The 15,012-nt window shown below is 42.0% G+C and overlaps 1 protein-coding gene across 8 annotated transcripts in view; it reads left to right on the top strand.

The window, feature by feature from the left end:
• Window positions 1–5,201, top strand: part of NPNT (nephronectin) — a 116,035-nt gene extending 110,834 nt beyond the window's left edge. For all 8 annotated transcript variants that reach the window (XM_083178746.1, XM_083178762.1, XM_083178720.1 and 5 more), the window contains 2 exons: window positions 895–1,151; window positions 2,367–5,201. In XM_083178746.1, coding sequence (XP_083034872.1) covers window positions 895–1,151; window positions 2,367–2,459 — 350 coding nt within the window. In that variant the 3' untranslated portion in view covers window positions 2,460–5,201. The remainder of the gene's footprint in view (window positions 1–894; window positions 1,152–2,366) is intronic.
• The last annotated feature ends 9,811 nt before the right edge of the window (window positions 5,202–15,012 follow it).

Raw genomic sequence — 15,012 nt, 5'->3', positions numbered from 1 at the left:
AGTTATTTAGGAACAATCTGAGCTATCACAAACTGTGTCTATGGAAAAAGAAGCTAGCATGGTTACACAGTGCTACCCGAGCCCGCAAGGGGCTTCATTGCGCTCCCCCCGCTGTGCAGTCGGGATTCCGACGTCGGAGTACTGACTGTCGGGATCCCGACTGTCGGGGTATTATACCACACCCATTTTTGCTAGGTTCCCCATATTTCTCTTTGTATGCCTTTAGGTACTGCCACCTAATAAATAGAATAGTAATCATGTATTAATAATATTATTTGTAGCATGTTCCCATATCCATTTCAATAAGCTTTTAACAGCAAAAATTCAATTTGTAGACAAAGGTGTAGTAACTCAAGCTAGAACTGTATAAAAGCTAATTCTAAGACATGATATAGAATAATATAGATATAGGTACATACTGTATAATAGGTTTTGTGTCCAGGTTATTGAGTGATGCACCATTCACCCCACTCACTTCCTGAGACTATTTCATGACAAAAAACACACATCACAAATACCTGGACATATTGCTTATCCCTGACAGCAAGAGAAATTATGTATTTTTCTTTAGTAAAACTTTATTCATTTTGAAACTGAACAGCCACTGAATTGCTTATATAGTAATAAATGCACAAAAAATTATTCATTCATTTACATTTGTTATACTGTATATACCAGCTCATTCCATTGCACTTTACAAAACTTAAATATTGATTAAAGCAACTTATTTCCACTGTTCTCAATCTGCATTTATGAAAAGGTGCATATGTGTATATACATTTGATGTACATTTCCATAGCTTTAATATATAATACTCATAGAGAGGTTCATCATAATAATGTTTCTGTGTCACATTGTCCTATCTTATACATATAATTGCTGGTTTATACTTAGGAGGACAGTACCTAACCGTCATGGAGCCCAAAGAACATTCTGGAAAAGTAGCCCGTTTAGTCCTCCCCCTTGGACACCTGTCGTACTCTGGAGACCTGTGTCTGTCATTTAGACACTTGGTGTCTGGAGAAAACTCTGGGAAGCTACAAGTCTTTGTAAGAAGATCTGGCCATCATGGGCCTGCTCTGTGGGGAAGAAGAGGCAGTATTGGCTGGGGAGAGACACATATAACCTTGCCCGCATCTGGTATCAAAAGTGTAAGTGAAACCATTTTAAATACAAAGGCATTTTGGATATATTTTATTAATTTTTTAGTTTACTTCATCCTTTAAAAAGGTGTCCTGAAGGTGTCAAACTGGTCCTTAAATACAGTCGTGGGCAATAATTTGTGCTATAAGGACATGCTAAAACTGTAGCAGGTAATGGTTGTATATGTAGTTCAACAGCAGCTGCCCCCACCTACACTGACAGCAGTCCACTTATGCAGGAACTTTACTTCTATAGGGAATATTCAATCCCGGTTGCTTTTTCCGACAGGGGAAATAGCGGCCGCCGCCTATACAATGCTGCCGTTCCCAACATCATTGAAGGCGGATCTCAACAAAACAGATCTGACTTTCAAACCAGTTGGATCTGTTTTGGCAGAAAAGGCCGTGGATTGTCGAATTCACAACCATATCTTGACAATCCATGGCAGTTTTCGCCATCACGCCCCCTTTTCACCACTAGACAGGTGGAACATGTCGAGCTGGGCGAAACGGGTCAGGATTCAGAATGCTGGAACATTCTGAAAGTCAGAATCCAAGATTGAATACACCCCTATGACCGCTCTGTCACTAACTAGGCCATAAAATATTCTGCCTACAGAGAGAATCACAGGGTTAAGTGTACAGTGTATTTATAGGGTTAGGAAATGTACTAATATTTTCCATTGCGGAGCGAAAAAATATCTCTTTTTGCAGCCATATGTCAAACTGATCAAAAATTCGTAAACTTACTACATAGATCATAATGAGTAAAGAAAATATAACAGCATACCTCCCAACTTTGGCAGTCCATCAGGCGGGATGCTGCTGCTGCGCACCGGGGACGCGCCGAAATTTTCAGGGGTGTGGCCTAATTTGGGGCGTGGCCTATACTCGCTGCTCTCCCGCGAGGCCACGCCCCCATTTTGCCGCTATGGGGGCATGACCCAGAGGCTCTGTGAGCCTCTAGCCATGCCACCAGCCCCCTGGCTGCGGGAATAGACGCTGTGCGCATTCGCACAGCGTTTATTCCCCGCTGCTTAGCAGCTGACAGGGGGGACTCCCAACAGCCCCACCACACCGCGGGACACTGCCGCCCGCGGGTGGGACAGCGGGACAGGCCCTGACAATCGGGACTGTTGGGAGGTATGTAACAGCACAGGCCTAAAATTTATTTCTAGTGTTGTTATACTTCACTAAATATGACTACTTTTACTTTTTTCACAGATTATCTTCAAAGCAGAACGAGGGAAAGACAGAACAGGACAAGTTGGTCTTGATGATGTCAGTGTACAAAGAGGGCACTGTCCAAAAGCATAAAGTGCCACACATTTGCAGCTAGTGTTTGACGACCCGCCATGAGAGGGGGGGCAGGGAAATGAACAAAAATAACCAAATCTGTTGTGAAAGGGAGAGAAAACAAATTCACAACCAAGGAGAAATGAAGGTCTTTGCATTCTCTCCTTACAAATATGACAACGGGCACAAGAACTTTGTAGCAAACACCCCTTTTCAGAGATTATATGAATGTGCTGTGTTTCCCAATACTGTATAATACACACTACCAAAGAACATTTTCTGAGGAACTGAGCTGAAGAAACGTGTTTGGTCTGATGGTAATTCTTGAAATATGTGTGCTTGAGCTTCTGAGAATACTAGAACCACTAATATTAAGTGACTTTTACCAAGTTAAGCTCCAGTGTTAATGGAGCAAAAACCTTTGTAAATGCATATTGTATAACTAAGTATTTATCAATGGAATTGAACTACACAACTTGTATAGGTATTATAGCATTTTATTTAATTAAGTTGAACAACTTTTAAGGTCAAATAGACAGTCCGCAAGTCATCCAGGAGAGATAATTGGTGCTTTTTTTAATAGGTTATGTTGACCATATAAGAAAGGTCAAAGATGTATTTTGTGTCTATAGTAATCTTTGTGTTGCTCCCTCAGTCCTAAATACCTGTGCGATATTACTTACATGCAATGCAATGCTTGAAAGTATGTTGTCTACCACATCTAAAGATAATAAGATCATGTATACTGTATTATGGATGTTTTCTCTACAAGATTTTGAAGTGAAGCTTGCTTTAAGATTCAACCTCCCCCCCCCCAATTATGTGTACTACTTGTCCTTATATACTACATACAGTATACAGTAGCAGGCATAAGGCATATCAGTGATGGTAAAAGAGGTATGCATATGGAGCTTTTAGAATCCAATCAAGAACATACAGTACAGTACATTACCCATAGTACTGTAGATGTTTCATGAGATTAACTGGGCGTCCGGAATATCCAGTTTATCGTACTGGAGCAGACATGCAATGTTTGTGTGCAGCTTTTTGAGCAGTGCACCAGCATCACTGAGGACGAAGGAGCCCCCTGTCACCTACTGTTTTTCCGACACACTGTGCGACCCCCTGCCTCTCCATGTTACCCTCTACCTCTTTCTATCACCAGCTGCCATGTTGCATATTGTGAACTTTGATTGGGGTGGATAAGGGGGGCCCAAATTATATTTTTGCACCTGGGCTCTCCACCCACAAGTCCGCCACTGACTGGTAGGATGATTCTGGCCAAGGCAGGGCAAATAGGAGCCAGTACATGGAGTGAGCAACCCAAATGTGCATTCAAATTAGCACAGTCATTACATTTTCCTGTGGGAAATACATTAGTGTTACACAGATGTGATGAGGAAAGTGGAAAACCATATGTAGCGAGAGAACGGTAACTTTGTGTTATGCACAAACAAAGTTCTGCATTTTACACAAGAAATTAGGAATGAATGACATGGGGCGTATGTGACAGCTGAACCTGCTAATGTTTTCAGTCCCTGAGATACTTTGATAGATAAATAAATATGGATTATAATGTGTATTTTTAATTCAAATTACTTTTCTCATCATGATAATGTAAAAAAATGAACATGCTACAAAATTATATTAAATAAGTTCATCAAGAAAATGCAAATACATTTTTAATATAACAAAATAGTAATGTTATGATATACTGTATATTAGAATATTGGAAGACTAGAATCATTCCATGCTGCAGCAGTGACTGCTCATGTGCTGTCCTAGTGTAATGGCTGCTAGGCTCCACCTCTATACTCTCTCACTTTCACTTATGTCAGTGCCATATTTCCAGCACCTTGGTTGCATCTGGAATGTGCCATGCTAGGACTTCAGGGCTTAAAACCAAACCAGTTGTGTTATAATGAGATGATAATAGATATTAAACACATGTTTTGTGTTCCTGCCTTATAAATGCAACATCTAAATGTGCAGCTCAATTTACTACGATCTGTAACAGTAACTACGTAAGATACAAATGATGTTCAATACAAATGTGAACTCAAATACCAAACACTGTAATATTTAAATTTTATAAATAAAAAAGGAAGCTACAACATACATACATTTTTATATCATTAAAAGTATAGAATTACAAAACACTACTACACTATAAAAAAGTGACCATAGAAATTATCAGTTCTTAGAAACTGTTCAACATCAGTAAGTGTTCTGTGAAATGTAGTAGTCTGCGTCCTGTCTATTATTCTTCCAAAATTAAAAAGTTATTTAATTACAACACTGCTACAAATATACACAGTGTATAGACACATAAAATACATCCCCAGTGTCACACAGGAATGTATTCCATGATTTACCAAGTAATCATCAATCACATAAAAGCCACAATACAGTCCAGGGCCCTAAAGCAGTGTCTCCTTAGAGCCACAAAATAAATTGTAATCTAATTTCAGTTTCATAGTCCAAGTAAAACATATGGCACACATATTCTAATATCATATTGTGTTTGTATTTGTATACTATTTATTGTTAACATGTATTGTGGCCTCTGAAATTCGCTGCTGGCATTGGTTATCAGTGATCTGTGTTTTTTTTTTGATCTTGCATATTGTTTGTGTTCTTTTGTCATCTGACATTCCAGTTCACAATTATAGTATGCACCATGGGAATTTATCATTATTAAATACAAACATAATATTTGTATAGTCCAAGTCTGTATATTTAATAAATGTCATTGTTTTCACAGCTTCTTTTCAATAGCATATTTCCAGGGCCGTATTAAGGGTCACATGGGCCTGGAACAGAAAGTATTCATGTTCTGAGAAGGGGAGGAGCTGTGTGGGTGTGGCCAGAGCCATGTGGGTGTGTGTATAAAGGGTACATTATCAGCCCCACTCTCTCCCTAAGTATGTAAATATTGCATCATTTTTGAGACTATGAAACATATCATTTAAATACTTGGGAGTTAGGGAGGACTGTGTGACAAGCGGGGTGGCTACTTATCATCATATTGAAAAGACGATGGACATACCTTATGTGGAAGCCATCTGTATCATTGTTATTCTGGCCTGGCATATTTCTGAGATATTGAGTACAGCCTAGGCAATGTTCCTTTTGCTGCCATTATCTATCCCAAAAGTATGCCAGTACTTACTGTAGTGCTGGACACATATGTTTTAGTCATTGTTGGTTGTGGGACCTAATATAGGTTTACTTGGTGGACTCCCTTAATAATAAAATTAAATAAAAAGTAAATCCAGCCTTACAGTGCACATTGTCTGATCACAGACAAGCTGCAACACATTTCTTTTTGTGAAAAAGGATCTTTTGGACCATGGCACAAAATTATCCACATTTACAAGAGAAGGGTTACACTTTTACAAATGTGTATAATAAATGAATACATGGTGTGAACTGTAAATGACTGTATATGTAATAGGGCCTACACACATGCTGATATTAAGGCATTTTCTCTTGCTTAGTTTGGCAAAGTCATTTAGAAAATGCCCCTACATAGGTGTGTGTAGGGGCTGTAGCGATAGCAATGCGTGTCGGTGTCGCTGGCCGAGATTGATGCTGGTCCAGCAGAGCCCTCCTGTTCGTGCTAATACGCCTGTCACATTCATAGGTGCACACCCATGGGTCATTCCTATACAGTACTATTCCACCAACTTCTGTAATAGCTTACTAGACATCCTAATGTAATCATGACATTTATGGGGCATCAACACAGACTTTATTATGTTCATTTTGAGTGTGTAATGCACCACTTGTTGTTTTCAGATCGTATCTACTGTATTTATTTTAATGGATATCCCTATAAAAGCTTTAAGAAATTACGTCTAGCAATGCATTCCCGGAATGTACCTTAATTTATGGTTATTAAACGTCTGAAGTAATCAAAAAAATTTGTTGAATACATTTTAAATGTGGAGGTAAATATTTGCACACTATGCAATTGCTAAACAATTGCATAATTTTACTATATTGCCTACTGTATATCGCATCGTTAATGAACCCCCCTCCCTCATCCTGCATGTACAGGCGATGGAGGTCCTAGTTAAAGACAGCCATGCTGCAGCTACCGGTTGGCCCCAGCTCCCCTGTCGCTCCCCCCTGCCATTACTCCCCTCTCAGCCAGCATCGGCAAGTGTGTATGCACTCACCAAGTCCCCGCGGCCCCCAATATCAGCATCAGCAGGGAGCTTCTAGTGTGTATGGTGCTTTAGTGCGAATCAATAACCATTTCTCAAACTTTTTTTTTTTTAGAACATTTTCTACAATTTACATAAGAGAACCATATTACAATGGTTAAAAATCAGAGAAGCAAATGAAAATATGCATTGGGACAAAAATGTATATATTATAATAAGGAACTCATTTAGACATCTATCCAAGTAGTCGTCAAATATTGTTTCCTTGTCAGACAAAGCCAAATGAGTATATATGGCCCTGAAGTAATTGTTCTTAAAACATCCAGTCGCATATAATAGGGAGTATTTATATCAAAAATATATCTATGTTGCAAATAGATCAGTTAAACTTGTCATGATAGAAATTGTTTGCTTCTAGGTGTACTGGAACATTATCACACATGATGTGCCTGGCCCTGTATGGAAGTTACTTTGAAATGTGGGCAGTTGTGTACTAATATTTATTATGCTTCTAATACATTTTAACATTGATGTATTCTAAACACAGTGAATAATCAGTGACTCACAAGCCATCTTTGAGCACCTTTGACTCCATAAAAGTTGGTAAGCACGGCCTTAGAACACATTTGCCTAGATAGAGATCCAAGATTGGTGTTGACAGAAACATTCTTTTGCTGTGAATATTTTGTTTCTGGAAAATTTAGATTTTATGACCAGTCTGAGACATGTGGATGTTCTCAGAAATGTTTTCTTTATCGTTTACAGCTTTTTATTTTCCTTCTAAAGAGTAGATGCCAAATTATGGAATTCACAGAACATATTACATAGTACATCTTTTCCTCTGTAGTAAATCCTGCTTTACCTTCCACTCTTAGCCCAAAATGCATAAATGTAATAAATGTTCTATTTCATGATGTACCTTAGAGCCGTCATGTGGCTATTTCATGCAAAATAAAATCTGACATCTCACAGGGATGCAGCGTCTGGGGGTTGGAAAATCAGCAGTAAAAATACAGACGCTGGAATCAGGACATGTGACCAGAAGACAGGCACTGGAATAGCTGGAGATGTCGACGCTGGAAACACTTATTGCTGGCATCGCGATCGTAAGTATGCCAGGGCATCTTAGGGTCGTGTGGAGGTGGGGGATTAGGTTTTGGCACTAGAGATAGGTTGGGCTGCGAGGAGGGAGGGTTAGGTTTATTCACTTGGAAGTGAGAGTTACAGTAGTATTAGGCTATGGGGGGGGGGTTAGGCACTAATAGGGAGGGTTAGGGTTAGACTGTGGCAAAAGAGAGTTAGTGTTAGTGGGAAGCAGGGAAAAGGTAAGAATATTTACCGGACCCCTGTCGAGATGCCCACAGGTCATTTGTATATATTCCATCTGATACTAGAAAAGGGTAAAAAGTATTATTTGTTATTAAAAACAGCTTAGTATTGTGATAAGAGCAAAAGTCTTCTGAAAAAAATTAGCATATAATTGAAGAAAGTACACTTGTGTGCTGGAGTTAGAGACGTTAAATGCTTCATTTTGGAACAAAGTAAAAAAAATTGTCTTCTATAAGAAATTGTTAGGAGCTAATAATGCAATGTGAATGACAGTAATTCCAGTAAAAGACCACTTCATCCATATTCTGGACTGAGGCCTTGAAAGGGCGAACTAGCATAGAGAGTCTCACCAACACTGTTGGTAGATTTTGGGCAATGCAATTAGTGTCTACGCCACAACCATTTCTGCCTAAGGCTGTCCCACAGCAACAACTTACAGTACAAGACAATTACATTATATATAAACATTATTGCATCAGAGGATAGGACCGTTGAAAAGAGTATAGTGTACAAAGTAGGCTAAAGCACATTAGGGTACAGGGCCCTGTTTGTGAAAGCTTACATTCTGAAGGAGGGGGATTGGGAGACAGACAGGAGTGACACAAATTGGGTAGAAGTGAGCATTTGACAGGGGGTTAGGATTAGAGATGGCTGGGTTTGAAGAAGTGGGTATTGAGAGCCCATTAGAAAGTTTTGTTTTGAGAGGTGAAGAGTCTGATAACTAGAGGTAGAGAATTTCAGAACTAGGGAACATCAAGGCCAAAATCTTGTAGGCACGAATGGTAGGAAGTAACTATTTGGCAGGAGAGGTATTTGTGGAGCAAAGAGAGAGGGTGGGAGTGTAAAGGGAGATAAGGTCAGATACATTTAAATGGGAGAGGAATGGGTGATGGCTTTGTAAGTGAGTGTGAGAAGCTTGAATTGGATTTGCAAGGAAAAGATGAGCCACTGTAGGCCTTGTAAGAGAGGAGAGGTGGCTGTAGTACATTTGGAGAGGAAGATGAGCTGGGCAGCAGCATTAAGGATAATTTGTAACATGTGCAGAAACAGTTAGATTTGGGTGGGGTGTGTTCAAATTGAAATCTAAATTGTAAGAATAAATCAGCCCAAATCTAACTCTCTCTCTGCACATGTTACTGTTACATTTGTCTCACCTGCAGTGCAGCATGGTTTTGTCCATCTGCAAAATTTGTTAACTGCCTTTTCTATATGCTGGGCGCACACTATAAGTGCATTTCTAGCAATATGCACAATAATGATATCGTAATGATATTATCACGCTTATTGTTTAGTGTGAACCCACTATATACTCGCTAATGTGTACCAGCTAATGATGTGTGCCTCCAGCGGGTCGTTAACGGCCCCCCTTGCAGGGCCGTCTTAACAGCAGTGTGGGCCCCTGGGCAAAGCAATGCACTGGGGCCTTTACCCATTCTCCCCTCCTAGGGGTAGGGGTGCTATCAGCAGCAGCTTTGATGTTCCATGGGGGGGCAGGGGATGCTCTATCTTCCATTCAACATGTAGGACCTGGAGCAGTAACTTCTGCTAATTACTCCTTTACTGCACAGGTGTTGGGAGGATGAACACTAACGTGTGGAAGGGGGCATTGAGCTGAATGAAGGGTCCCTTGTAAATTACTTCCAGGGTGGTAGGGGGTGTTTTATACGCAGGGGAGGGTTGGATAATGGAGTGGGCTTAATATTCGTAATTTTCCGGTTGAAGGGCAGCTTGTTTGACTGCAAATATCGCCATTATCTGGAAATAGATTTCTTAGCCTTCAATAGTATAAAAACCTAGAGTCTCAACTTTCAGGAGGTGCTGGGGACTTGGGGATCAGAGATCAGGAGCCAGAGCAATCCATTGACAAAAATATAATACTGTACACCAGACGTTTGTAGCTGGAGCAGGGACTGGCTGCTGGAAGGCTGATATCTCTGGTTCTGGGCATGATAGAGACAAGCCACTAGTGTTGACAGAAAGGGGAGAGTCCCAGATCTTGGAATATACTCTCAGAAAAACTCTTAAGTCAGAGAGAACCTGAGAAATATGACTGGGAATTGCAATTAACAGGTCAGATGTGGACTGCTGCTTTGAAGTTGGACATCTCCAGTTTCCCAGGGCCGATTTTCAAAATTCTGGTATCCCTGGAAAAAGGGGATCCTCAGCTATCAGTGTAGGCCCCTTATACACCTGGGGCCCCTGGGCAAGTGCCCATTAAGCCCATACGAAAAGACGGCCCTGCCCCCTTGTAGTCTTAACAAGCAGTCAAATGTTGCTTATGGTTTTGTTCATCTGCAAAAATTGCAGTCATGCTAACAGCCCCCCCATCAGTTATGACTTCCTGCTCCTGATGAAGTTCAAAGTGATGCAGGTGGGCAGAACATATTGAGGCTACTCCTGTTTTGGGGATCTTCTAATCCTGTTAATGCCCTCTTGGCTCAAATAAGCTCTACAGTACTTACACTAATATATTGTGTGCTATATTTAAATCAATGCTTAATGTATATATTTCAGTTGTGATAGATTGAACTATTTTAGATATATTACACTATACTACAGTCATACTTGCCTACTTTTGAAAACAAGTTTCAGGGAGATTATAGTTGGTAGTATAATTTTGCACAGCGCCCCATTGAGGGTGTGTGTCATGCTCTACTCAAAGAGCATGTCTAGTTCCATATATGGAGAGATTGTGAAAATCAGGGACGTGCAGGCAGGGGAGGCAGAGCCTCCCCTGTCATAATGATGTAAATAATAAAAAGAAGATATTTATATATCTTCTTTTATTATTTTCATAATTTCTACCGCTAGACTGCTGCATGGGAGGAGGGTGGGAGGCAGCGGGAGAGGTGCCTCCTGCTGTTAACATTAAAACTACGGGCAGCGGGGGGCGGGTAGGGGAGGGCAGGGGGCAGGGTGCAGCAATGGGCTGTAAAAGCCCATTGAAATTGAATGGGGAAGCGGCATTCACACTGGTGCCGCAATGACAGGGGCACCAGTATGAACGCACGCCCCCAGATGTGATTGGGTCAGCGGATCCAGTGCTGGATCCGCTGTCCAATCACACACATGTAAGGCCCACCTGGTGACGAGGCAGCAGCGTGGGGAGTCCGGAGCCGCTGGGAGATAGCCAAGGACAGGACAGGTGAGTCTGCTGGCAGAGGAGGAGGAGGGGTGGGGGGGATGTCTGGGAACAGCCAACAGGAGGGAGATGCGCCGCTGCGCGCCTCGAGCAGGACCCCACAGCAAGCACTTCCACTTCCCCTTAACAGCGGAGCCCCGGCACCATAACTCTAGGAAGGGGGACCAACGGGAAGCAGTCCCCCGCCCCCTCCCGCACCTCCCTGACAGCAGCTGGACCTAGGTGCCGCAGCAGGAGAGGAGACCGTGCCCACCTGTGACCCGGCAGAAGCAGCCGACACCAGGGACATGAGCCAGCAGCAGCACTAAGGAGCAGCAGCAGCATGGCTTTCGGTAAAATGCCCTAATTAGTTAGTGTCCCCAGTAGTAGCTGCCTACAGTCACTGGGGGAAGGTGGCCTAAGTGTGACAGGTGAGTGGAATGTATATATGAATGGGACCAGTGTATGTATGTATGAATTAGTGCATGTATGTATGAGTCTCAGTGTATGTATGTATGAGTGCGTCAGTGCATGTATGTATGTATGTATGTATGTATGTATGTATGTTTGTATGTATGAATGAGAGCTGCAGTGCCTGCATGTGAAAGTCAAGTGCATATATGTACAGTAGGCACTGTATGTATATATGTGTGAGGCAGTTACAGATGTGTCCTCATACAAAGTTCTACTTACGCCCCTGTCGCCACTGCTATGTATGAATGAGCGCAGTAGTGCATGTATGTATGAGTGTCAGTGCATGTATATATGAGTGTCAGTGTATGTATGTATGAGTGCGTCAGTGCATGTATGTATGAGTGTCAGTGTATGTATGAATGAGAGCGTTAGTGCATGTATGTATGAGTGCGCAGCACTTGGTGGTAATGGCTGCCTGTGGTCCAGTGCGGAAAGGGCAGTGCCTCCCCAGGCACTGACCTCACCGCACGTCACTGGTGAAAATAGATTGTGAACGTGGCACCAAGAAGCGTGGGTGTGTACTGCTACATCTGGGAGGAATCTTGTAAAATGACTTGGATCCAAATGTAGATGAGCCCCAAAGCAGTTAGTAAGAGCTACTATACTTGGTCAAGTGCTGGGAAATGGTGCTGATGATTCAATGTAAAATGTATCTGTCTCTCATTCCTTTTTTTCCCAAAAATATAACAGTGTAATGTGGGCTAGGTGACATGAGGGAGATTGCTAGACTAATGAGGGAGAGAGGGAGATTGCTGCTATTTCAGTACAGTAAATATTCTTTCACTTGTTTTCACTAATGGTTAATGCTTGCAGACCCACAGGATGCCAGGGTCCAGACAACCTTTCCTTATACTTATTTATATAACAAGCACTTTATAACCAAGGAACCTCTTTGGGTTAATTTTATGGTATGTGTGTTTTCTATATATCACTCTGTTCTAAGTAGATATCACTTTATACTGCAGGCACCTTTATTTATGCTGTACTTTCATCCCCCAAAAAATATCCCAAATTAGTAGGCTTTAGTAGTAACATTCCATTAAATAAAGCAATGTTTTTAACACCACAGTATGACACTACCATAGATGTCAACAAGAATCTACAATTCTATTTCCACAACAGAGTGAAGATAAGAGTCCACTACTGCATGGAATTCAGCAGCAAAAAAATACCTCAAACCTGACAAAATAAAATTATAAAAGACTGTTGAAGAGATAAACACCTTACAACCCAGCAACAAAACCTGACGTCAAAGAGACTGCTGTATAAACAGGTTGCATAAAAGGCCAGTGTGTCTTCAAACAATACAGGGCATACATTCCTATGGCTCCACTAAACAGAAACAACAGATAAAAGGAAAAAGTAAAGTGCCATCACCACTGATAAGTGGCTGTGTGATAAAGGATAAAACATAGGACTTTTATTTAATTAGTTCATACCTACCAACTTTGGGATTCACTGTAGCGGGACTCCTGTGGTGTGCTCCCGGTAAGGGGATGTGGTCTATCCAAAAGGGACATGGTTTTGTGGCGCTGATGCACCCACGAGCCATGCCTCGCGATGACATCATTCTTGGGGCACGGGTAGTGATCTGTGAGTATGTGTACATGTCCCTAGTCCCTCTCTCACAGTCATGCGCACAACATCTACCCCCCCCCCCCCTCACTGCACTGCCTAACTCATAGAGTTTAGTAAATTTAGCAGTATACAAATATCTAGTACTATTAATATTTTAGTATATATAATGCTGTGGCACAGTGCTGTTTACATATGAAACTGATGTCTGACTGTGTTCTTTTTAGTTTATTTTCACTTGCTACCAGAAGGAATAGACTACATGTACTTTGCGTTATGGTAGCTTATTGTTCTCACGCAATTTTTAAACCCCATGCATAATACACGATTTTGGTCGTGGCCAATATAGTTAATATCGGCCATGAAGAATTATGGTTCCGGCTTTCATGCAGGCACCCCTGTGAAGGGAGAGTTCCACTGCCCACCAGGCTAACTCACCGCTACACAGCCGCATTTGCGGCTATCAGCACACCTATATCCTATTTGCGGCTATCAGAGACCTCTATCTGTTGTTCATACTAGAGATAAGCTGTCCGGATTCCGGGAATCCGAACTGCTCCGAACACAGCAGGCCCGACGTCCTGCGAGCAGCACTCGTGACTTTCCAGCTTTGTTCGGATACCCGAGAGCAGCCGAACACGGCAATCTGGTGGTGGATTCTTGCGAGACGACGAGTCTAGAAAGGCTTGGCGTACCGAGAATTTGCTTCCATTTCACAACATGCTTCCACAAACTGCGCACAGCTCTGCAGTTAAGGAGTCTGGGGCCAGGACGTTGTTGTGCAGAGGGGTTTGTGCTGTGCAGTGTAGAGCAGAGTGGTTTGTGGCTTTTGCAGTGCAGAAGGGTTTATGCTGTGTGCAGAGTAGACTGCAGAGGGGTTTGTGTGCTGGGTTATATACATATATATATATATATATATATATATATATATTGTGCTATCAGTGTAGGCCCCTTATACACCTGGGGCCCCTGGGCAAGTGCCCATTAAGCCCATACGAAAAGACGGCCCTGCCCCCTTGTAGTCTTAACAAGCAGTCAAATGTTGCTTATGGTTTTGTTCATCTGCAAAAATTGCAGTCATGCTAACAGCCCCCCCATCAGTTATGACTTCCTGCTCCTGATGAAGTTCAAAGTGATGCAGGTGGGCAGAACATATTGAGGCTACTCCTGTTTTGGGGATCTTCTAATCCTGTTAATGCCCTCTTGGCTCAAATAAGCTCTACAGTACTTACACTAATATATTGTGTGCTATATTTAAATCAATGCTTAATGTATATATTTCAGTTGTGATAGATTGAACTATTTTAGATATATTACACTATACTACAGTCATACTTGCCTACTTTTGAAAACAAGTTTCAGGGAGATTATAGTTGGTAGTATAATTTTGCACAGCGCCCCATTGAGGGTGTGTGTCATGCTCTACTCAAAGAGCATGTCTAGTTCCATATATGGAGAGATTGTGAAAATCAGGGACGTGCAGGCAGGGGAGGCAGAGCCTCCCCTGTCATAATGATGTAAATAATAAAAAGAAGATATTTATATATCTTCTTTTATTATTTTCATAATTTCTACCGCTAGACTGCTGCATGGGAGGAGGGTGGGAGGCAGCGGGAGAGGTGCCTCCTGCTGTTAACATTAAAACTACGGGCAGCGGGGGGCGGGTAGGGGAGGGCAGGGGGCAGGGTGCAGCAATGGGCTGTAAAAGCCCATTGAAATTGAATGGGGAAGCGGCATTCACACTGGTGCCGCAATGACAGGGGCACCAGTATGAACGCACGCCCCCAGATGTGATTGGGTCAGCGGATCCAGTGCTGGATCCGCTGTCCAATCACACACATGTAAGGCCCACCTGGTGACGAGGCAGCAGCGTGGGGAGTCCGGAGCCGCTGGGAGATAGCCA

This window comes from Crinia signifera, chromosome 1 (assembly GCF_055691185.1).
Source record: "Crinia signifera chromosome 1, ASM5569118v1, whole genome shotgun sequence".
Classification (NCBI taxonomy): Eukaryota; Metazoa; Chordata; class Amphibia; order Anura; family Myobatrachidae; genus Crinia; species Crinia signifera.
Note: the sequence above shows the minus strand (reverse complement) of the source record. Positions and strands in the feature narration are given on the sequence as shown.